We start from the raw sequence: 25,579 nt of genomic DNA, 5'->3' as shown, positions 1-25,579 counted from the left end.
GCTACATCGTCACAGTTCGACATCCAGGACAGCTGAAGCATATCTCAACTTTATTGTGAGATCCAGCACACCAGTGGCTCTGTCAGCGTGACACCACCAGTACTACCAACAGTACTGATAAAGACATGATAATTATCAAAAAACTTACTGCAATACAATCATTGAGATGAAGTACCTGATCCCTTGCTGATGACATTAAATTCCAAAGATTAAATGTACAGGATGACATAACAGTCATCCAAGAAGGTGTAATACTAAGAGGCTCGAGAATCGTCATACCTGAAAGCCTAAGACAGCGGGTCATCGAGCTGGCCTATGAAGGACACAGTGGTATTGTAGCCTCCGAAAGAGCCCTGTGAGATACAGTGTGGTTATCTCAGCTTGATGAACGAGTCGAGAAGGAGTTGAAGGTGTGCACATTTGCAACTGTTTGTCCCTCAAGGTGAAGCAGCACCCAGTGACAATGTCTGACCTTCCTGCCCATGCCTGGGAGAGAGTAGCAGTTGACTTCTTTGGGTCGTAAGAAAATGGACACCATCTCATGGTAGTTATTACGAATATTCAAGTTTTCCTTTGGTGGAAGACCTATCTTCGACAAAGTCATAGAACAACTTGATATCTTTGCAACGTGGGGCATCCTCAAAATCCTCAAATCCAATAATGGCCCGCCCCTCAATACCAAAGAATTCAAAGAACTTCTCATTCAATTCAACGTCAAACACCAAGAGTACACCCCTCTGGCTCCAAGTCAATGGTGTAGTTGAACAATTCATGGGCACCCTCAACAGGGTCATTCAACGAGCGCCCATGGAGGGAACTGCCATGAACCAAGTCATGTGCCAGGTCCTTGTGGTCTATCGATCAATCATCACTCCATAACTGGTGAGAGTCCAGCCATCAGAACAAAACTACCTCAATGGACCCCGGTTCGATCAGTGAATACTGACCAAGTTTGAGATACCGACCGACTCAGAAAATAAAAACAAATGCAGATCCAGCGTCGCAATGCCCAGGAGACAGTCTTTGACAAAGGAGACTGGGAACTGGTTAAACAGGGACAAAAACAGAAAACAGACACTCCTTTTGTCGTTGATCCTTTACAGGTTGTGGCATGCAAGGGACACATGGTGACAACACATCGTCCAGGACAATCCATCACTCGATACATATCACATTTTAAACACCTAGCCCCGACTCAAGCTTCTGAGCCGTTGCCCGATCAGGATGGGCGTTGATCTCCTCGAATCACTTACTATTCAAAACAACTAATTGAGGAGATGTGATTTTTGTGCTGTTTGCCACTTTTTAATCAACAAAGGGGGAGATGCAGCATATGGGTGTTATACGTACTAGGACCCTCGCGGTTCTGGGTGGACTCTGAACAGGAACTCAGTAATATGCAGGGAGGTGGTAGAGTGTGGGTAATGAGGAATATTGTAATGCACAGTGTGTGAGTGTATGCTGAAGGATAGAGTAATGCTTGAATGCACCTCTCGTGTGGCGTGATTCATTTGCATGCGCCAGGGCTGGGGAAGATGCTACAATGGGGAAAGTCAGGGTGACAATGTTTTTTAGCAGGGTGGAGAGTCAATGAATGATGTATATGGGAATCATGGGAATTGTAGTTTTCTCTGCGATACAGAACAAAGGGTTTTTGGAAAGATTCTCATTGTAAAGCCTTCAATGAAAAATGTTTCACAATACCCTAAAAAAACTTGAGTGGGCTTGTATAGTTGAAATGTGCCATTACCAAACTAAAGTGAGCATACTAGTGTAATAAAGTGTTGCAACATAGGGGTGAAAAGGAAGTAGCACTCTCACAGACGTTGTTGTAGTAAATGAAGTTAAAAAACGACAGTTGTAAACTCCATATCTGCCTATGGAGTGACCTACTACTGAGGCCATGAAGAAATTCTTCTGGTCTATAATAGACCATCCAGTGGAAGTCAGGATGTGACTCATGTGTTAAGCCACATTGACCCGGCCCATCAAGAGCTGGTGTGACAGTGGTAATAGAGAGTTCACGGTTGTAGAATGGGACTTAGAAACTCCATTCTATTTTCATTGGAAGGGCAATTTTCTAATGACAACCACGGAATGTCATACTTAAGCCAATGAGTCTTAGTCTTGAGTTTGAAAACTCAGGAACGTTCTCTCACAAAGAGAGCGTGGGCCCTGTTCTCACTTATTGCAGTAGTCGTGGTGTGACCAAACTTATAGCATCTTCATGGTTTTCCAATGTAAAAAAATGAGCAGTCAATTTAGATGTTTTTTAAGAAGGACCTTGATAAGTACACTATGTTAACTCGCGCTTCTGTGGAGTAACGACCGGCAACAAAGCCTACGTCGGCTGCTGCTGTTCTGCGTTTTATGAAAAGTGAAAATAAATATAACAAAAGGACCTGATTTGGGAATGTGCTTGGCTTCTAATTGAGAGGACAATCTATTATTGGTTTAATTAGACTATTTTTATGTGGGAAACAGAAAAAGATTTTCCTTTTTTATTGTTACTCATTTTTAGGTCTCGCCTGACCCAGCGCATGCGCTGGTCTGGCGAGACATTTTGTGAGGGCTCCAAAAAGTGCTACCAGGCCAGCCTAGACCTACAGTGCATGTGCGCGGGCGCGCGCGTAACGCTTTACCGCGATTACTTTCACTTTCGCGGCCGCTTTGATGTTTGATCGCGATCACTTTCGCGGCCGCACGGCTGCTTTGATGTTCTCCGTGAGGCTTCAATAGATTGCAGCAGTTAAAACAAGCATTGGCATAGCCAATAGGTCTCGCTTTTGGGACCTTATAAGTGTTTAGTTATGCAACTGTTGCATTGCTAAACACTTATAAGGTCCTAAAGGCGAGACCTATTGGCTATGCCAATGCTTGTTGACTTTTGTATTGGATTAGAGAAATAATGATCGAATGTGCTCTGGTGTTTTATGGTTGAATATTGTTCTAGGCATGTGGCCCTAGGAAAAACATACCCTGGTGGGTGGGTATAGTAACACTATAGGAGCACTCCAAACAAGCATTGTTAAACTAATTAACTTAGACTTAATTTCTTCAATAGATGTGCAGGTCTTTAAGCAAACCCACAAGTCTTTGGAATCAATTTAGTATTTAGTAGTAGTGTGTTTACACCTAATGTTGCTACAATGTTCTGTGATCCTGGTTTTTATCTTGTGGTCGTCGTGCCAACGTATCCCAAGCCACAAGAGTATTTGGCCACATAAATTACACCAGTTCTGTGACAATTACTGAAATTTTGTAATGAGGCATTACAATGCAATTAAAGCACTAACAAGGAATATTCTAAATTAGAGTTACAGTAGCCCTTGCAATGTTCTATGTGGCGTGTAATTATATGGCACTGAGTGGTAATATGTGGAGTGTATTTATGTTGCATTGAATTGAGTGTAATTATGCGACGTGTAATTATGTGGTACTGAGTGGTATTATGTTGAGTGTATTTATGTTGCACTGAGTAAAGTGTAAATATGTGGCGTGTGGGCTCGGCGGGGGGAAGAGGAATAGAGGAGGGATGCTACGTCTGGCTTAGGACACAGTGGCGCTGCTGGTCTGTGTCCTTGTAACACTTGTAACAACAGCATTGTAATGTAACTGCGGGGAAGCGGCGGTGAGGGGAAGGCAGTCTTGCAAGGACAGTGATAAAGCTGTTTACACTCACAGTAAATTAAACATAGTATAAAGCGCAAAAAACGGCACTGGTAATGTTTACAATTGGACATTATAATGGAAACAGCAAACACAGAGCAAGACCCACCGTAAACTACCTAGTGTTAGCAATGAGCCGCAGGCAACATCAGCCCCTTTGCGAGCCTTGCTAATAGCTAGAGTAGGTAAAAGGAGAAGCACCACTGCACATTAGCCTATAAATTTCGAAAGCGCAATACTTACCCAGTGGGCTTCAAAGCTCTGTACAGATTTGTATATACAGTAAGCATTATACAGGAATAATGCGTAGTGAGGCGGAATCAGTCAGTGAGGCATAAACAGGTGAAATAAGGAACCATAGGCACAGTGAAGGATGCTGTTACAAAGCTGAGCCTAATGCATAATGAGGTGGAATGAGGCACCGTAATGAACAGTGAGGCGGAGTAAAGTGGAATGAGGCAGAGTGGGGAATGCTGCTACACAGCTGAGCCCGAGTCCCTGGTCTCTGGGATGTCAGTTTTGCGAGGACGTGCTCCATATGGTAACCTGACACTGGAATGCAGCCTGCCCTCCCTGCGCGCCAATGCTGATAATTAAACAAAAAAAGAGGTCACATGGTCGCGCTAAAGCTTGCTCCCGAGCACCCTAGGCCAGGGAATAAAGAAGGCGGAACAATCACCTGTCTTGGAGCAATTGCGTGCAGTCTTTTTAAGAAAGACGCATGCACAAGGCCAATTGCGGGTGTTCTCTGGTGTTTTGAACGAGCGTGTGTTCAGAGTTCAAAAGCTCTTACTAAATGCTTCACAGAGCTACGCATGTGCGCTAGCTCAGGCGAGACCTAAAAAGGAACTGAAAGGAACCGCCATGACTGTGGTTTCTGTCAATGTTTTATAAATGACCCCCAGCTTGTCAGTAATTTATAAATCTGGCAAGCGTTCCCTCCACCAGGGTGATGGAGTAATTTACTCCGTCGCACTGGCTAAACAATGGGCCGTCCGACAATATATAAATGAGGAGCTTAGTTAGATATAATAACAAAACATAGCCAAATAATAATGTGGCTGGAAGCATACATGCAAAATAGGTAAGGATTAGACTAACAGAGTAAGGATGTATGCTTAAAATTGTTTAAAGCTTTTGTAGTAATTGTTCTTACTTTTGAATTGACTGCTGAGACTTTTCATAACAATCATCATCATTCTGATACATGATCTGCAGACTAATAATGCAAAATATATAACAATAAGAATTGTAATACCGGCTACTGTTGGTCTCTTCTGCTTCCTAGAACTGTATTCACTATACCCCCTCAAATAAGAGATCTTCTGACAGTGTTGTTTGACTCTTAACCCTCCCTATCTAAAACAGCGACACTGGAGGAGTGAGAGACACCCAACAGTGTTTTCCGAGGGATCTACTTTTCCTCTTGGGGCTTTGGAGATGTAGCAGGTGTGCCCCCCTAAAACATGGGGACCACAACAGTACATTCTCAATAAATGGCATCTAATCAGCTTTTCCATTTTAGAAGATGTTAAGCCATTCAAGCAAAGTCTGATTTTTCAGGAAGTAGCAGTATGTTGATGCACTGGGCCATGCAAAGGACAAGATAAACTGTATATACATTTACCTTAAACATAGCAGAAAACAACTATAGTGCTTACCTCAAAGCTTTATCTATGGAATGAAAATCGGTACAGTTCTTCTAACATCCAGCTTCTATAACCATCTTTCTACAATGCATGGATTTTGATAAGACAAAAAAACCAAGCATTTGCAATGCAATTGGTCTCGCATTTTTCAAAAGTTAGAGCTTTTGACGGTTGTCAATGACATATTTTTTACTCATGTTTTTTTGTTTGCAGTCAAATGGATGTATTCTGTTTGTAGTGGAATTAAGTGGTTTGATTTGGAATTGTGTGGTGTGTAGTGTATTTGTGGAGTGGAATTATGTGGCATGTAGTACAGATAGAAGTGAAAGTTGTATAGAATAGATAGAAAGGAAGATAGAGAGAGGTAGGTAGTTTGTGCATGAAGTGGTGAATGAAAGCCAGATAGAGAAGCAGAAACAGTGTGTGAAAAAGAGATAAAGAAGGGGAGAGAAGGTTATATACGCATAACGAGGCTGCGCTAGTGTACGCAGAAGACACAGAAGGAGAGTGTATGCTCGAGGTCCAGGATTTTTGAAATAGTATGTTAAAGAAACTGTGCTGAAAGATCTGAAGTGAGCCAATATGAGAAATGCTGATTCAGTGTGTTAGAGAGCGAGAGAGTGGTGTGAGAGAGAGTACGAGAGAGACAGAGGGAGTAGTGGGAGGGACAGCTGGGGGGAGGTGAGAGGTGGACTTGTACCCAGTATGAGAATGTACAGGAAGCTAGCATGTGTGAGCAGGCAATTTAGAGAGGAGGTAGGGAGGGATGTGAGGGGGCAGTGGAATTGTGAGATGAGAGGGGGCAGTATGGAATTATGTGGCGTGGAATGGAATTGTGTGGTTTTGAACTGTGCAGTGGCAGCCGCCACAATAGAGAGGTGGTGAGGCGGGTGGAGGCGACGCAGAGGGGGGGGGGGTTTAATATCGCATCGCGCTCAGCCTCGTCCCTCCTGGTCCCATCAAGCACTGGGGCCGCGTCACGGACTCCCTGCAATCTCTGCGCTGCTCTCATGTGAGAGCAGCACGGGGATTGGCCTGAGAGGGCTGTAAAGACGCTCCGCTCAAACCAGGGAGTCTGTGAGGGTTTCTCCAACCCAGCTGTTCAATGCAGCGGGGCTTTAAAAACCTAAGTGCGCATGTGTGTTTCGGTTGGCCTGAGACGGCCGGCCAAACACATATGGGCACTTACGGAGTGCACACAGCACTCCTCCTCCCCATGCCTCACCCCTCCTTGCTCCAGCTGGGTCAAAGCCGGCAAATGAAAAATAAAATGATTAGAACATTTTATTTTTCATTTTCTGGCTCTGAGCCAGGCAGCGGGGTGACGCTCCTCCGCCATTGCGAAGGAGCCGCCGCTGGAATTGTGTGCCATGGATCTGTGTGGTTTAGAGAGATAAGCAGTAGGAGTCATTGAAAACAAAGTAATGAAGAGAAAACAATGTATTTCTGCAGCTCTCCCAATCCACAGACCCCGCATTGTGAGCTTTTCCACCACGCCAAGCATTTCCGTCACTCTGCACTTAGAAACATAATTCCCCATTAGAGAAAGTAGGAGTTACTTCTGAATTTCACTATAGAGTGGGGATGAAGCTGACTGGGCCCTGGGTGGATCCTCGCAATATGTACAGCAACACGTCTAGGAGGAAGTCTTTCCGAGCACTGTATGTCTGGAAGAACATGAATTAAAATAGTGTGGGGCAAGATAAAAACCATGTACCTTTGCAGAAGTCCTCTGCCAACCTGATCGGTCAGAGTGCAGCGAGGAGCGGGCCTGTCTGTGTTTTAACTGTTTTTAAAAAAAGCCCGCAGAGATGCAAAATGACATCATCAGCATGGGACTTAAAAGAGTTGCTGGGAATTGAAGTCTTTAGCAAATCCCAGACGACAATCCTGGTAAATAAAATAAATAAAAATACGAGGGCAAGTAATACAAAAGGTATGGATGTTGGGGAGTGGGGAACAATGGCATGTTAGCGTCCTGGTGGCTTTCTTTCATGAACACTACGCCCACTTCATATAACATGAAGGCCAGCAGCTGTGAAGTGCTGCTGTCCTGACGACAAGCCAGTTAAATAAAATAAATAAAACATAACAATACGAGGGCGATAGCTATTAAAACAAGAAGGAAGGAGGAGCTGGCTGACGCAGCACGAGGAGAGGGAGCGAAAGGCAGTACCAGGGGAGCCCATGAGAGCAGGGGCAGAAGTCCCGGCGTCCGTGAAGGATGGAGGAGGAAGGGGGAACGTTAGAGGAAGTGTCCGCAGATTTCTTCAATTACCACAGCGCCTGTTTCGAGCGGCGTCTGTGCAGGTGGGGTGGGGGGGAGGAACAGAGCATATTTTAAAAGTAATACCAACTTTTTGACTCATGTTGGATTGTTTAGATGGAAGAAAATGAGTTTTGAGGTATCTTCGGCTGCTGTTATATTTCAGGATAATATTCGACGAGTAATCCAACCTGCTACACATGCTCTCAAGTACAGTGATGACATGTCGGTTTTTGGGAAAACCCAGAAAAAACACAACAGAGCCCATACCCAAGTGTGCCAGTTACTTGCTTATGCAGGGCTCATTCGGAATGCAGCACAGTGTGAGTTTCACAAAACTAACCTCCAGATTTTTGGGCACATGTTCTCTGATGGAGGAATGACTCCAGACCCGGAAAAGAGATATGCACTGTCATCCACATGCACCCCCTCTGCCCTCACCCCCGGATTTTACCATGCTGCGATCCTTTCTAGCCATGTCCAGTTATTGTTCAAAATATATCCGCAACTTTGCTACAGTGAGTGCCCCATCGAGAGACTGGACCAAGCGAAATGTATAATTTCAGTGTCTCCAGAGTGCGACCAGACCAGAGACATTAAACATGCGATTAAGAATGCAACAGAAATGGCCTACTTCGACTCTAAGTTACATACTGAAATAACGGTTGATGCGAGCCCGGTGAGGTTCGGGCAATACTTGCTAAACACAACTGCCATTTGAATGCTCAGAGACACATTGTGGCCTATTCCAGTCGAGGTCTGTCTGAAACGGAACGTGCCTACTCTTAGCCGGAGAGAGAGAGACTGACTGTAGTGTGGGTCTGCGAACATTTTCATGTATTCCTCTACGGAAAACGATTCATTGTCCTCACAGATCACAACCCGAAGGCTAAGGTGCCCTCTGCAAGAGTATGACTATGAGATTGTGTACAAACCGGGAAAGGATAAAAACTCAGCAGATTACTTTTCACAAGTGCCGCTACATCGTCACAGTTCGACATCCAGGACAGCTGAAGCATATCTCAACTTTATTGTGAGATCCAGCACACCAGTGGCTCTGTCAGCGTGACACCACCAGTACTACCAACAGTACTGATAAAGACATGATAATTATCAAAAAACTTACTGCAATACAATCATTGAGATGAAGTACCTGATCCCTTGCTGATGACATTAAATTCCAAAGATTAAAAAATGTACAGGATGACATAACAGTCATCCAAGAAGGTGTAATACTAAGAGGCTCGAGAATCGTCATACCTGAAAGCCTAAGACAGCGGGTCATCGAGCTGGCCTATGAAGGACACAGTGGTATTGTAGCCTCCGAAAGAGCCCTGTGAGATACAGTGTGGTTATCTCAGCTTGATGAACGAGTCGAGAAGGAGTTGAAGGTGTGCACATTTGCAACTGTTTGTCCCTCAAGGTGAAGCAGCACCCAGTGACAATGTCTGACCTTCCTGCCCATGCCTGGGAGAGAGTAGCAGTTGACTTCTTTGGGTCGTAAGAAAATGGACACCATCTCATGGTAGTTATTACGAATATTCAAGTTTTCCTTTGGTGGAAGACCTATCTTCGACAACCCTTGACAAAGTCATAGAACAACTTGATATCTTTGCAACGTGGGGCATCCTCAAAATCCTCAAATCCAATAATGGCCCGCCCCTCAATACCAAAGAATTCAAAGAACTTCTCATTCAATTCAACGTCAAACACCAAGAGTACACCCCTCTGGCTCCAAGTCAATGGTGTAGTTGAACAATTCATGGGCACCCTCAACAGGGTCATTCAACGAGCGCCCATGGAGGGAACTGCCATGAACCAAGTCATGTGCCAGGTCCTTGTGGTCTATCGATCAATCATCACTCCATAACTGGTGAGAGTCCAGCCATCAGAACAAAACTACCTCAATGGACCCCGGTTCGATCAGTGAATACTGACCAAGTTTGAGATACCGACCGACTCAGAAAATAAAAACAAATGCAGATCCAGCGTCGCAATGCCCAGGAGACAGTCTTTGACAAAGGAGACTGGGAACTGGTTAAACAGGGACAAAAACAGAAAACAGACACTCCTTTTGTCGTTGATCCTTTACAGGTTGTGGCATGCAAGGGACACATGGTGACAACACATCGTCCAGGACAATCCATCACTCGATACATATCACATTTTAAACACCTAGCCCCGACTCAAGCTTCTGAGCCGTTGCCCGATCAGGATGGGCGTTGATCTCCTCGAATCACTTACTATTCAAAACAACTAATTGAGGAGATGTGATTTTTGTGCTGTTTGCCACTTTTTAATCAACAAAGGGGGAGATGCAGCATATGGGTGTTATACGTACTAGGACCCTCGCGGTTCTGGGTGGACTCTGAACAGGAACTCAGTAATATGCAGGGAGGTGGTAGAGTGTGGGTAATGAGGAATATTGTAATGCACAGTGTGTGAGTGTATGCTGAAGGATAGAGTAATGCTTGAATGCACCTCTCGTGTGGCGTGATTCATTTGCATGCGCCAGGGCTGGGGAAGATGCTACAATGGGGAAAGTCAGGGTGACAATGTTTTTTAGCAGGGTGGAGAGTCAATGAATGATGTATATGGGAATCATGGGAATTGTAGTTTTCTCTGCGATACAGAACAAAGGGTTTTTGGAAAGATTCTCATTGTAAAGCCTTCAATGAAAAATGTTTCACAATACCCTAAAAAAACTTGAGTGGGCTTGTATAGTTGAAATGTGCCATTACCAAACTAAAGTGAGCATACTAGTGTAATAAAGTGTTGCAACATAGGGGTGAAAAGGAAGTAGCACTCTCACAGACGTTGTTGTAGTAAATGAAGTTAAAAAACGACAGTTGTAAACTCCATATCTGCCTATGGAGTGACCTACTACTGAGGCCATGAAGAAATTCTTCTGGTCTATAATAGACCATCCAGTGGAAGTCAGGATGTGACTCATGTGTTAAGCCACATTGACCCGGCCCATCAAGAGCTGGTGTGACAGTGGTAATAGAGAGTTCACGGTTGTAGAATGGGACTTAGAAACTCCATTCTATTTTCATTGGAAGGGCAATTTTCTAATGACAACCACGGAATGTCATACTTAAGCCAATGAGTCTTAGTCTTGAGTTTGAAAACTCAGGAACGTTCTCTCACAAAGAGAGCGTGGGCCCTGTTCTCACTTATTGCAGTAGTCGTGGTGTGACCAAACTTATAGCATCTTCATGGTTTTCCAATGTAAAAAAATGAGCAGTCAATTTAGATGTTTTTTAAGAAGGACCTTGATAAGTACACTATGTTAACTCGCGCTTCTGTGGAGTAACGACCGGCAACAAAGCCTACGTCGGCTGCTGCTATTCTGCGTTTTATGAAAAGTGAAAATAAATATAACAAAAGGACCTGATTTGGGAATGTGCTTGGCTTCTAATTGAGAGGACAATCTATTATTGGTTTAATTAGACTATTTTTATGTGGGAAACAGAAAAAGATTTTCCTTTTTTATTGTTACTCATTTTTAGGTCTCGCCTGACCCAGCGCATGCGCTGGTCTGGCGAGACATTTTGTGAGGGCTCCAAAAAGTGCTACCAGGCCAGCCTAGACCTACAGTGCATGTGCGCGGGCGCGCGCGTAACGCTTTACCGCGATTACTTTCACTTTCGCGGCCGCTTTGATGTTTGATCGCGATCACTTTCGCGGCCGCACGGCTGCTTTGATGTTCTCCGTGAGGCTTCAATAGATTGCAGCAGTTAAAACAAGCATTGGCATAGCCAATAGGTCTCGCTTTTGGGACCTTATAAGTGTTTAGTTATGCAACTGTTGCATTGCTAAACACTTATAAGGTCCTAAAGGCGAGACCTATTGGCTATGCCAATGCTTGTTGACTTTTGTATTGGATTAGAGAAATAATGATCGAATGTGCTCTGGTGTTTTATGGTTGAATATTGTTCTAGGCATGTGGCCCTAGGAAAAACATACCCTGGTGGGTGGGTATAGTAACACTATAGGAGCACTCCAAACAAGCATTGTTAAACTAATTAACTTAGACTTAATTTCTTCAATAGATGTGCAGGTCTTTAAGCAAACCCACAAGTCTTTGGAATCAATTTAGTATTTAGTAGTAGTGTGTTTACACCTAATGTTGCTACAATGTTCTGTGATCCTGGTTTTTATCTTGTGGTCGTCGTGCCAACGTATCCCAAGCCACAAGAGTATTTGGCCACATAAATTACACCAGTTCTGTGACAATTACTGAAATTTTGTAATGAGGCATTACAATGCAATTAAAGCACTAACAAGGAATATTCTAAATTAGAGTTACAGTAGCCCTTGCAATGTTCTTTGCAAGGGATGGTGACCATGAGCAGATTGCACCTACGTGTGGGAGGCTCCTTCAGTGGTTGCTGTCTGAGGTCTTTTTTAAGAGATCGGGTAGGAATGCAGCTTACCTTTTATAGTGCAGATTACCCCCATAAAATTAATCCATTCCTGAACGTGTGATAACGTATTCAAGGCTTATCAGTTCCTGCGTTGCTTCCTTTACTTTTAGCCCAAACATTTAAGCACATTCATTTTGGACGCTGCACATGCTTATCAAGGTCTTGTGCCTTTTACTCGTGCCCTTTAACTTTTTTTTTATTTTTTTTTAAGAAACCTTTATTTGACTTCAAAGAGTTACAGACATGGGCCTACAACCACTTGGGCCGGCCGCTAATTAGTGCGAGAAGAGTTAGTTCACCGTGATACAGACATGTCAATCAAAAGATCCCGTTAGTCCATCTGCACTCTGAGTGAAGGCAGCGGTTGTATTCGAATGACAGTATTAAGACGGTTTCATCTTTCAATTTAAAACTTATAAACATTTCACACAAACAAGGCAATAATAATTATAAGTATCAGTACGTGCTCCCCGGGGTAGGAAAGTCCACTTTATATAGTAATCATGAATGGTCTGTGACAGAGGAGGGGGGGGGGGCGGCAGTAGAGAAAAAGTCAAACTGTAACATACTCATAACATAGCAAATTCGGAATGTTCAGCTAGGGGGACAAAGGAACATCCAACACTATTGCCAGAGGAGGGGCGCAGATGTCTCCGCGATAAGAATTCCACGGACCCCACACCTTAGTCCATTTCCTAGGCTTGCCTCTCGCCACATACACCGTCTTTTCTCTAAACATGCACCAGTCCATATTCTCCTTCCATACCGAGACCGTGGGTGACCTCTGAGAACCCCATAACTGTGCGATGTCGCGTTTAGCCACCATATTCCCCAAAGTCGCCCACTGCGTCTGTGCCACATCATAATCATTTGGCTCCCACACGTTCAGCAGACACCTTCTAGCTTCTGGTAACAGAGCGACATGTGTGACCTCTTCCATTACCGCATGCGCCCGATTCCAAAAGCGAGCCACCTCAGGACATTCCCATATGACGTGAAGGAAAGTACCCAGCAAACCACAGCCACGCTTACACAGTCCATCCACGGAAAAACCCATGCGCATCAGACGGGGTCCAGTGACATACACTCTATGGAGTATCTTCAATTGTACGAGCCGAAGGCGGGCCGGAATTGCCACCTCCCTCGGGGAGGCTACTGCTGATACCCAGTCCTCATCGTCTAATTCCAAACCGTCAGCTACCCAGACCTCCCTCAGGTGGGTCAACAGGTCTGCACATTCGTTGATAAGCTTTTTATAAATCAAGGAGATTGTGCTGTCAGGCACGTAACCATCTAGCACCCTGTCCTCCAATGGGGAATATTCCGGGATAGCAGTAACATCAGGGAAAACCGAACACAACGTATGGCGGACCTGAGCATACCGGAAGTACTCCCTATCGTTCAGCTTATATTCCACTTTCAGCATTTCAAACGTTTTAAACTTCCCTTTCACCCAAAAATCACTCACCTTACATATGCCAATCATATCCCATTTCTCAAATCCTTTTGTTTTCCACAAACAGCCCAGCCTTTCTGAAGCATACAGCGGGGTCGCTCGAGTCAGGCGGTCCTTCCATCCCATCGCAGCATTCGCAGCATGCCACACACGTACTGCTATCTTTGTTGGGCCTGTCAACTGCACATCGGGAGACTTCGAATAAAGTGCCCTATTGTAATCCCCACCAGGCAATAACATTTTATCCATCTCAAAGGCCGGGTTCATGGCCGGTCCGTACATCCTGTGATTCACCGCCGCCAATTGGGACGCCCAATAATATCGCTTGATATCGGGGAGTGCAATACCGCCATCATACCAAGGGAGTGTCAATTTTGTGAGAGCGATTCGCGATCGCCCGTCCCAGAACAATTGCCTCTGCAAACTCTCCACCTCGCGGAAATAGCGGGCCGGTATAACGTCAAGCGTGTTTTGTAGTGCATACAGGAATCGTGGTAGCGACATCATTTTAAACAACGCCGCACGTCCGAGCGGCGAAAGCGGAAGCCGTCGCCAACCCGAAACGTCGGCCTTTAGTCGCTGAAGTGGGGGGAGTAAGTTCCGCTCATAACGGGCCACAGGGTCTAATGTTATGAAGACTCCCAAGTATTTAAACCCCGACTGCGAAATCTGGATAGGGCAGCCACGCGGGAGGAGAGGAGCATCACCTGAGAGAACGTAGACGCATGACTTAGTCCAGTTAATGACCAAGCCGAAGTTACGGCCAAATGAGTTTAGAACATCGACATATACAAGTAAAGACTGCCGGGGAGATGTGAGGTACAGGAGAATGTTATCCGCATAAAGAGAGATGCGGTCCTCAAATTCAGGCGTCCACCTGATGCCCCGCAATGAGGGCTCCCATCGTAGCCAGGCAGCCAGAGGTTCCAAGGCAAGTGCGAAGAGAAGAGGCGACAACGGACAACCCTGCCGCGTGCCTCTTCCCAACACAAAGGGTGTCGACACTCTGCCATTCACTACCACCTGAGCCAATGGTTCATCATACAACAACTTTACCCAACCGATAAACCCGGGGCCAAAACCAAATTTCGCGAGCGCCGCCCAAAGATACAGCCATTCTAGAGTATCAAACGCCATTGTCGCATCCAGAGACGCCAAAATGGCCGGCTCACGTATGTACGCCGCTCTGGCGAGCACTCCATGGAGACGCCTCAGGTTCAGAGCCGTGTTACGGTGAGGTATGAAACCAGACTGATCCGGATGGATCAAGTCGCCAATGACCCTAACCAGACGATTAGCTAAAACCTTAGCCAGAATTTTGGGCTCAGCGTTTAACAGTGAGATGGGTCTATAAGAGATACATCGATCCCGCGACTTCCCCTCCTTGTAAATCACGACTATTGTAGGAAGATGCTGATCATAGGGGAGGGAGCCCACTTCTCGTGCTTCAAGAAACATTTCGCGTAGATGAGGCGCCATCTTGTCCGGGCGCAGTTTATACAGTTCGATGGGAAGGCCATTAGGACCCATGGCCTTGCCGGAAGCGACCGAGCGAATGGCCAAAGCAATCTCATCAGGCAACAACGTCGCATCCATCAGTATCCTATCTTCCTCCGACAAAGACGGCAACGCAATATCTCTCAGCAGTAGATGAGAGTCATCCTCAGGGCGATCCGAGACTGGAGAATATACTTCGCGGAAATAATCCGCGAAACATTCAACAATTTCCACAGGGTCAGTCACACGCTCGCCATCCACTCTCTCAATGACCGGTACCACTCGACTCGCTCTCTCTTTCTTGTCCAACCATGCAATCAACTTTCCATCCTTATCCCCCACATCGTATAAGCGCCCTTGTTGCTCTCTACTCATCACTTTGGCGGCATCGGTGACCAACGCTCTATAGTCAAGCTGCTTGAGACTGAGAATGTGCAACTTATCATTCGTAACACCCAGCTCCAGGTCCCCTTCCAACTCGGCTATTTCATTTTCAAGGCGAACCACCTCCTCAATCTTGCTTTTCTTGGTGTGGGAAATTAGGGAAAGGGCTTGCCCACGGATCACTGTTTTGAAGGCTTCCCACAATGAGACAGTAGATGATACTGACCCCACATTTTCATTGAAATAGTGTTCGAGAGGAGAGTGTAATCAGAAACGAGAGGCAAGATGGCGGCCGTGGCGTGGGCTGTGTAAGCAGCTCCTCACTCTGGCTCCGTACCCGGTGGAAATGAAGAGCGCTATTTCGGAGCTTTCTTACCTAAGACGCTGCCATGTGGACGGGATGTCGGGGAGATTGATCTGCGCTGCTGGGGGGCCGAGGAACTAACCGTTTGAACCCCGTATGGTGCTGTGGTGCTGTGGTGATTTCGCAGGGAATCGGACTACGGCGGGAACCGGACTACGGCTTTGAGCACGGACGTTGACTCGGAGGCGGACGCTTCAGGAGACGCCGCCGTTCGGGGTGAGGCCGCGGAGCTGCTTTTTCTTCCGGAGAGAAGCGTGAGTGGGCTGAAACTGTTTTGACCAGGGGTCTCCAACCGGTCGATCGCGAGCTACTGGTAGCTCGCTGAGACCCTGTGAGTAGCTCGCACCAGCATTTTTATTTTGTTGCCCTTTATTGTCCTTATTGTTTTTTCGGCCTGTTTCCAGTAGACGTTGCCCGCCCTCACCCAAACCTGCTGCTCTGATGAGCTCAATTAAGCTTAGCTGGGGCTGGCGGGTCGGGCTGAAGAGGCCGACTTTGATCGCCACCTGCCTTCCGCAGCCTAGCACCGCGCTTTCATACTGCAGGACATGTACCAGTGCAGAGCAGCAGGGGCTGGAGAGCTTGGTAGTGAGCAAGTGGTGTGGCACAGGCAGTATTGAACTGCTACCCTACCAGTACCCGTGCCACTTGCATTTTCCAGGCTGGCATTGCATCTTTGATCCGCGTGTGAAGCAGCAGATCGACCGGTAAGCCCTGGCCTAAATTAGTTGTTGTTGCTGTGTAGTTGTAAGTGTAAGCTGACTATGCGAGAGGAAGTTTCCTACAATTCTTTCGTAGATTTTGATCAGACTGCTTTTTGTTTCAGCATAGCACTGTGCATATCCAAGGTTGTGCGTTTGCAGCCTGCAGAATCTCTTGCCTGAATTAGTCGCAGCATAATTGTGCGCCCGTACCCCAGAATTAGTCTTTCTCAGCCCTAGGCGCCAAAAGTATTATTGCCCAGAATCACGGTCAGTGAAGAGGGTGTGAAGAGAGTGAGGAGGGGGAGAAGGGATCCGTGATGCTAACCATTCAAATAAAAATGTAAAAACGTACTTCATATTAATGCCAGTGAAACAAACCTAAACTGATCGTACCAAAATTCACTAATTTAAAATGCACTTGTGAATTACAATATTTTGTGCAACATGTCGATTCCCAGAGATAGCCTTCCCTAATGTAAAATAAAACTACGGTGGCCATTTCCTGTTGTTTTAAGCCGTTAAAATGCTAAAAATTGATTCTTCATGTTTGGTGAAAGTTACACTTAAGAGGTCAAAATACGCATCGCGTGCCACCATGCCTAACTCCATGGCAAACTTTTGGAGTGAGCAAACATGGCAAGGACTGAAATCTAAACAAGTTCTGCAAACAACATCCGTGGCATGCAGCAAAAAGAATTAGCAAGATAGTAGAGGTTTCACAGCAAACTGCATTTTCTTCACGATCTAGATTGCTGGCTTATTATATGAAATATCTGAAAATAAAATGATTTGCAGGGGGATCTTGAAGTACAGATCCCCTGATTGAAGCTCTTAAAGTATAGTGGGTGTGAATGGATGCCAACTCAGAAGCTATAAATACCTCTGCTCAGAGATGTTTTATACGTGGACAAAGTGGACTCTGGCCCAAGGACCCAGCCTTCCAGGGGGCCGTGATAGAGCAAGCTCTGTTCTTCACAGAGTCTTGCCCTTATAACCATGAATAATTCTTCAACATATTGTTTTATTGTTTAACTTTAATTTACTTTTAATGTCTGTGAAAGTCTATTACAGACTTTTTTGCAGACAAATGTTGTGTTTGTTTCATGCAACATCCATAAATAACGTTCCTATTAGATCAAAACCAGATCTCCTATATGAGAAATAGGAGGGTGTCACATGGATTATTTGCAGTAATATTAGCGAGCTGCTGCATTACAACATTGAAAACACACCTCAAATGTAACAGCTTTAGAATTTGGACAAGTGTACCTGTGCACTGTCAGTGACCTGGCCAAAGAGGGCATAAAAGAGCTGAGAATGGATCATAAATTCAAAGCTGTTCCGAACAGGGGCCTCCAAGATACCTTTGGCCCAGGCCCCAAAAATCCATAAGATGTCCCTATCTCTGCTTTTGCCCTGGCTTATAACACTTCCACCAGGGGACATATTTGCAGTCCGGGCAGGAGAGGAGGGCTGCTCGCCTTGATGGGAAGTGGTCTTATTGGAAGCAGTAAGGGAGTCATGTGTGGCCTACAGGTGAAGGCCAGAGATCATCAGCATGAAGATTAAGGGTTCATTTCCTCCCCTCCACCCATGGTTACCGTCAGTTTAAATTTGATTACATTGCAACTAATTAAAGGCTTCACCAACATGGATAATGGGAAGGACTTCATGTTGAGGAGCACGGCAAGGCCGACTAATGCGCTGATTAGCTCAGATGAGGTCATTGTTTCTAGGGAACTCAAGTATTTTGTTCAAACCACAGTATGGGCTCTGAAGAAATTAGGCTTGCCTTAAAAACTCAATGAAGCTGCTCGTGAGAGAGTCTCTCAGAAAAATACGCGAGTAGCTTGGCCCTTAGTAGCTCACGATGATTTTCACTGATCAGAAGTAGCTCTCACTGCAGAAAAGGTTGGAGACCCCTGGTTTTGACTGTGTGGGTGACGCAGTGCGACCTGAGTTTCTCTCTGGATTGAGATTGAAGTGGACGGCGTCTGTGGGAGCCTCCGGTTCCGCTTTTTGAAAATCGTATAAAAGAATATTGTTACCAACTGCACTGTGGCTTTAAGAAAGAGGCTTGCAACATTGTGTCGCTGCATGGATACACATATCTCGACTCACTGTTAAAGACTGTTAAAGACTATGTACTCAGAGGAGAGGAGAGGAGAGGAATGAGAGTCTACCATAACTACATTTTCCTGAACTTTATAAAAGAATATTGTTACCAACTGCACTGTGGCTTTAAGAAAGAGGCTTGCAACATTGTGTCACTGCATGGATACATATATCTCGACTCACTGTTAAAGACTATGTACTCAGAGGAGAGGAGAGGAGAGGAATGAGAGTTTACCATAACTAAATTTTCCTGAACTTTAATCTATCTATAGCACTAATTAATTAGGAATCTGCATCAAATGTTGCTTTTTGCTCATGAGTACCGGAACTGTTTTTTGTCTTGGCGCTATTTTGGTTTTATCGGCACTCATTGGTCGATAATACACGGGGGTAGTACCTCGCCGAGTTCTCAAAGCATGCCACCAAAAAACCAGTCAAAGCCTCATACTCGGAGTGTGCGGATTAAACAACCCGCTGAGGGAAAGGGTGCCTCATCTCAACTAGATTTGAATAAATCTATACCCGTTATCGCTGACAAAGGAGCAAGTCTTACCGCAGTAGGAACTTTGGAGAAAGACTCCCTGCCTCAATCTGCTGTAAATCAAGGGCTCACCCCGATACATCATTTCTTTGAGAAAAAAAATGAGAAACAGAGAGATATAGTCTCACCAATACCTACATCTGAAATTCTCGAGCCGGCAACTGCAGATATTAACTTTGAAACCAATATTGCTGCTTCAAACATAACGGTGCAACTAGACAATCAGGATCCTGGCCCGCAAGGGGTTGTGGGAGTCGGAGTTTTAAGTAATATTTTACAATCTAATGGGTGAGTTGAAAATCCCATTAATTCGGATCTAAATATCCTAGAAAAAGCCATAACTAGTCAAGAAGCAGGTGAAAACTTCTATTCCCTATCTGACTACACATCGGATGACAGTCCCAGTCCAAATCACAGTAAGGAGTGGGCAGATTATACTGCAGAGAGCAGTGTTGTCGGGGAAGATGATGATGATGGTATCTCACCAAGTACAAGTATTGCGACAATTAAAAAACTAAAGAAGAGGGGATCTCATAATCGCGCTACAACTAAGTTCAGAATCGAGGTTGGGGGATCCCCTGCTCCAGCTCCTGACAATCCAGCGCTAAAAAACAGATCTGAGGTCGAAATGGAAGATGTATCGACTAATATTCAAGACAGATCTAATTTAAGTGAAAGCCCTCCAGAAATTACGTTAACCACTATATACAACACTATGATGATACACCGTGCAGAAAGTAAAGCGGAAAATTTACGCACTCAAGCTACATGTGCTAAATTAAAGAATTCTATTCGCAGAGTGATTAAGGTCTCAACGGAGACCGCTGATAGAGTCACAGAAGCCGAGACTCGTATTTTGGTGCTGGAGGAGGAGTCTCGAACTCAGAAAACTGAATTGGAGAGCGTCAAAGCACAAAGGGATGATTTATCTTATAAATTAATCGGGCTAGAAAATCAGGCTCGAAGAAACAACCTGCGATTTTTGGGCATTCCTGAAAAGAAAGAAGGACTAGATACTAGACAATTCATTATTGATCTTCTAAAGGAAGCCCTTCCTGATCTAAAAACATGGGATTGGACAAAGGAGATTCAGAGAGCCCATCGCTTCCCATTTTCTATAAAGAATACACGACAGGGTGACCAGCCATATCCACGAGCAATTCTTGTCAGCTTTAATAACTTTCTTGCAAGAGAGGAACTCTCAATGCTAGCAAAACCTGAGAAGAAGATATCTGCCAAAGGCTGTACTTTTTTCGTACGGCCAGATTTCTGCCAGGCAACAGTGGCCCAGCGATGGCAGCTTAGACAGCTAATACCTCAATTTCAGCAGACAGGGGCCACGGTTTATCTTCAGAACCCCGCCAAACTTAAAGTTGTATGGAAGGATCAAACAAAATTCTTTTTCTCAGAGATCAAAGCTAAAGAGTTCTTACTCATGTTATAATATATGGTCAGTGCTAGATATTGGACATTTTATATATGTATCTGTCTAGCGTAGCGCTATCTGCTTTCAGAATTCTGTTGGTTTTTTTTTGTAAGGGTCGGAGCCAGAGAGATATGGCATTCCATCTTACACAGGAACTGTTAGTTCCTGAACCTCATGTGTGGGGGAGGGGGTTGGGTGGGTGGTCCTCAACCTGGGGGTTGAGGCGGTGGTGGGGGTGGTGGGGTTGGTGGTGGGTGGTGTGGCATAAAACAGCATTGATGATTGAGCTGGGCTATAAAACTTTGGTGGGTTGATCTCTATACGTTATGTGAGAGTTTATTGGCAAAAGGCTTTTTTGATTCAATTAAATAGGTTACGATTGATGGTACTCTTCAAAGATTTTCAATATGGTGAGGAAAGTTAAAATCTGTTCTCTTAATGTCAATGGTCTGAATGATTTTAAAAAGGTGGGGATTCTGCGACACTTGATTCAACTTCTTCAAATTGACATCTTATGTCTACAGGAGACACATATCCCTTGGTCCAAGAGGAATTTGTTCAAAAATCTTGACCTAGAGTTACTAGTCTGTTATAAACAATTGGGAATAACCAGAGGTGTCGCTATTCTTACAAAACGCGGGATTGGGAAATGTACTAGATCTTTAGGCGACAAATGGGGGAGATGGGGGATTGCAGAAATTATTATTGATGGGAATAAATTGACTATCTGTTCTTTATACGGGCCTAATTTAGACGATAAGGAGGTATTTAATACAATTAATTCTGAACTGGCAGTTTGGGATCATCCTTTAATCCTATGTGGTGATTTCAACATCAATATTAATGCCGATTGTAATATTAGGAATTTTAGGAATTATAGAGACCGGAAACCCCAAACTTTAAAGCTCTTAGAGAATTAACATTTAATAACGGACTGGTTGATGTCTGGAACAAATTTAGACCTTTAGAATCAGGTTTTACTTACTTTTCGGCCCCACACCAAAAATTTGTACGTCTGGATTATTTTTTTATTTCAACTCAACTTGTTAGTAATAGCAGTATTGAAGTCTTACCCCAAATCATCTCTGATCACAATCCTATTGTCTTAGATTTGTCGCTTTCTCATTCTGGCCATTTACAAAAAAGACCGTGGACATTTCAGAGAAATTTATTGCTAGATCAAGATTATTTAGCTCATATGGCCCTGGCAATCAAGGAATTTTTTGCGAAGAATAATAATACTGCCTCTGTACAAATGGTATGGGATACTTTTAAATCGGTTATAAGGGGTGAGACCCTGAGTTATTCGAATCTTCGTAAAAAGAAACAATTAGCTGCATTCAGAGAGAGTCTGGATCGAATAAGGCAAGCAGAAATCAAATTAGCCTCTTGTGTTAGGCTGGGTTCTTGATTCGGACTCTCCATCATTTATACAATGGCAATCGAAATTGTTGAATATTTATCAGCCAGAGCAAGCTGTGTATCGGCTAAAAGGGAAGAAGAAGAGAGCTCTAGGCTTAAATATCTGGGCCCCTATTAGCAACTGGATTCAGTCTTAGAAGAGAAGACAAACTTTTCTTTCTCAATTGTGTTAACTTTTCCTGTTTTTTTCTCTTTATTTTCATGTATGCCTTGTTAAGCTCGTTCAATTATCTATGCTGTTGTGAAAATTTAATAAAAAAAAAAAAAAAAGAAATAGTGTTCGAGAGACTTGACCAGTTCCGCCAGGATTTTAGGATTACGCAGGTACCAAGGGTTAATCGGCACTACCCTCCCCTCAGCCCCGGGGGTGACCTCCATGTGCAACAGTAGTGGGGAGTGGTCAGAAATACCCCGGGCCAGATGTCCTACTTCCCTAACCATCACAGCTTGGGCCGCCGGCATAAGGACATAATCAAGTCTCGATAGACTTCCATGAGCCCCAGAGTGGAAAGTGTATTGCGCCTGTCCCGGGTGCATTAATCTCCAGCAGTCTATCAGTCCGAGGGTATCTATAAACCCACTCAGCCAGGTCTGTGCCCCAGGGAGATCCCTGGGAGGGTGACGATCCGCTCTACCGGATACAACAGAATTAAAATCGCCCCCCATCACCAGAACCCCCCCCCGGGAGTCCCAGGACCATTCGCCCTAAATCGGCAAATGTTACAGTCTGCAATCCTGGTGGGACATACACAGAAACCAGCGAGACAGTTCTGCCCTCCCATCGTCCTACGAGTGCAGCATACCGCCCTCTGTCATCATGAATTATATCGTCCACCTCCAGCGGGAGAGAAGCTCTAACCAAGATGCCCACCCCCCTCGAGCCAGAAGTGAAACCGGAGTGAACAGCGAGACGATATTCCCGCCTATTCATAGCATGGCAAGAATTCCCAATGAGATGCGTTTCCTGCAGAAAGACAATGTCTGGCGAAAGTCGTTTCAAAAACTGCAGCACTACCCCACGTTTAATCCTGTCCCCCAATCCATTCACATTCCATGAGAGTACTCTCAATCCCCTACCCCCATCCCAACCTCGTGCATAACCCCCTCCCCCCAGAGAACACGACCCCAACCACCAGTCGTATAGCGTGACGTTGCCTTGTAAAACATTCAAACATGGTGTCGAATTGCTGACCAGTATCACCTCCGCTTACGTTCGCCTGTAGAAGCCCGTCGATAGAATCAGGATTTATTCAGGATATACGTGAGAGGTTGCGGAGGCCCTCGGGAGCCCTGTGCCTACGCGGCCATCTTGGTTGCGCGCTAGCTGCCCTTTAACTTTTGTTGTCGCTTTTATCACGCGGGTTGTTAGCACAAAGGTCTTTTTCGGTGAGACGCTTTCTGTCTACGTGCTGATTACTATTACTGTTGCTTGCTAATATCTTTTCTGCCTTCAAAAAGTCTTTATGATGAAACACGTGTCGGCTGCCTGTCTGTACTGGATATTACGTCCTGATCAAAGAATGTGAATAACTGTGGAAAGAATAAATCACATACAATACAACTTCAAAATTGCTAAAGAAGATTCTTTCATTTGAATTCATATCAAGCTTTTGGACTTGTGCTTGGGCATTTTCTTTTGATATTGGCATGCCAACCATGGTGTCCTTGATTTTGGCTATCACACCCCATGTGGCAGGGTGTATATACCAGGAAAGCATCAGTCCAGAATTTTGTTTGCTGTCTATATTAATTTCCCAAAATGTGTTTGAGCGGCTTAAGATGTGTGAAGACTTTGGCGTAGCCACCATCATTCTGTGCAACGCGTTCATATTGTCTTGCTCTTGTTTCTTGAGATGAAAGGACGAGGATGGGAGCAGTGCAGGCAATGACGAGAAAGACACCAGCAGCTCTTTTGATGCTACAGACCACTAGTAGATGTTTGCTGATCCTATGTGCTGAGTGAACAAAACATCAGTCACATCCCAGCAACTACAAAAAAATACTTATGGAAAAGCAAGTGTACTGACACTCTACAGCGCCATTTGTTAAAAACATTACACAGATGGACCCTGGGTCTGCATTAAGAGAGACTCAAACTTATGCTATGGAAGGGTGTACCCACACCCAAATGAAAAGTAGTCACAGCACACTTGTTCCCACAATGTACGTATCTGCAAGCTCTCCAGCTACCCCAAAGTCTGAAGCCATTCCCCGCATGCTAATAGCCTGGTTAGGTCATGCAGATGTGGGGTGCGAATGGAAGACTCAAAAGCCTGAGGGACAGGGACACGAGGCAAACCCAGCTGCCACCTGTAAGACAACAATGATAATGCAGGATCCCAAAACTTAGATCTAACTAGAAATCTCCCACAACTTGCACAAGCAGGAAATCAGGGTTGTGACTCCACACTCTTTCCAATTGGTTGACTGCCACCGTCCCTTGTCCGGATATGGCTGCATCTCTGCCAATTAGGAGAAGAGATAAGTGGGTGCAGCATTCTATAGAGTTATGTTGCAGTTCTAACCAGCAGCAAGACCACCAAAGACCTGTGCATAGACAAGTCTGCTCACAGAATACTAAACCTCATAGGCACACATTTAGGCACATATTACTCAGCGAGTGCCTGATGGAGGACGGTCACTGCTGGCCATACAATGAGAAAATAGACGCACAACTCTCTGGGCAGCGAAAGGCAATGATACTACTGAGTCTGGGTGGTTTACTCCGCTCCGCTCGCGGAGTTTTTGTTGTTTTCCGCACGCGGAGCAGAATTATTTTCCTCGCTTGCGCTCATCAACATCAAGTTGGCGAGCGCGAGCGAGGATAATCCACGTCCCAGCGAGATTTTTCCTCATTCATGCTCGTCAACGTCAAGTTGGCGACCCCGAGCGAGGGAAATCCACTGGCAGGCGAGATTTCTCAATGCGGGCGGTCGGATTTCTCAATGGCCGCGTATGCTCGTGACTACTTGCGTGGAGAAACCGTCTGTTCGCGTGGAGAAAGCTGCAGCTCGTGTAGAAAATCTACTCAAGCGGCAGAAAGGAAGCAGCGTCCGCTTGCGCTGTGCATGGGGCCGTTCGCAATAATTTCACAGTGCGGACAAACACCCGGCACTGAAAATTATCGTGAACTGCATTTTTTCTAACCCACTCTGCCGCGTAACGGAACTCCGCCTAGACTTAGATACCACACAAATGCACATCATGTCAAGCTAAAGAGTTGTGGACAGTACATTAAAACAGACAGGTAGACATTATTTGTATGTGCCAGCTTTTGCAAGGGCTCGTGCATGAACCAGAGTAATGTATAATTAACATGTTTCACTTACCCTGCTCCCTAGAACATTTTTTGTCCTTTATCTCCGTCTCGGGCCCTCGCCCTATCACGACTGCTTCCAAATGTGGTAGCTTGATCCGCCTCTGCGTATCACTGCTCACTAGCCAGCAGGTACGCATGACGCACTACGGGGAAACAGATGGACATCTGCCGGTTATGAAATGTGGTAAACATGTCCCAGCGTTCACACTTCATGTTAATATCGGATGTGTCATCATATGCCAAGTGTCCCAGGACGCAAATGAGAATTTTCCTCTAATAGGTCACGAAAAACGTATTTTTGTAATTAAAGACAAGGGGGTCGAAATTATGCCGTGTT

The 25,579-nt window shown here is 45.0% G+C and overlaps 1 protein-coding gene across 3 annotated transcripts in view; it reads right to left on the bottom strand.

Moving 5' to 3' along the window:
- The window catches only part of APTX (aprataxin), a 168,734-nt gene that overhangs the window by 91,471 nt on the left and 51,684 nt on the right, over window positions 1–25,579 (bottom strand). For all 3 annotated transcript variants that reach the window (XM_085641090.1, XM_085641088.1, XM_085641089.1), the window contains exon 2: window positions 25,253–25,385. In XM_085641090.1, the coding sequence (XP_085497216.1) occupies window positions 25,253–25,379 (127 nt within the window). In that variant the 5' untranslated portion in view covers window positions 25,380–25,385. The remainder of the gene's footprint in view (window positions 1–25,252; window positions 25,386–25,579) is intronic.

This window comes from Triturus cristatus, chromosome 2_2 (assembly GCF_964204655.1).
Source record: "Triturus cristatus chromosome 2_2, aTriCri1.1, whole genome shotgun sequence".
NCBI lineage: Eukaryota > Metazoa > Chordata > Amphibia > Caudata > Salamandridae > Triturus > Triturus cristatus.
This window is presented reverse-complemented; position numbering and strand designations above follow the sequence as displayed.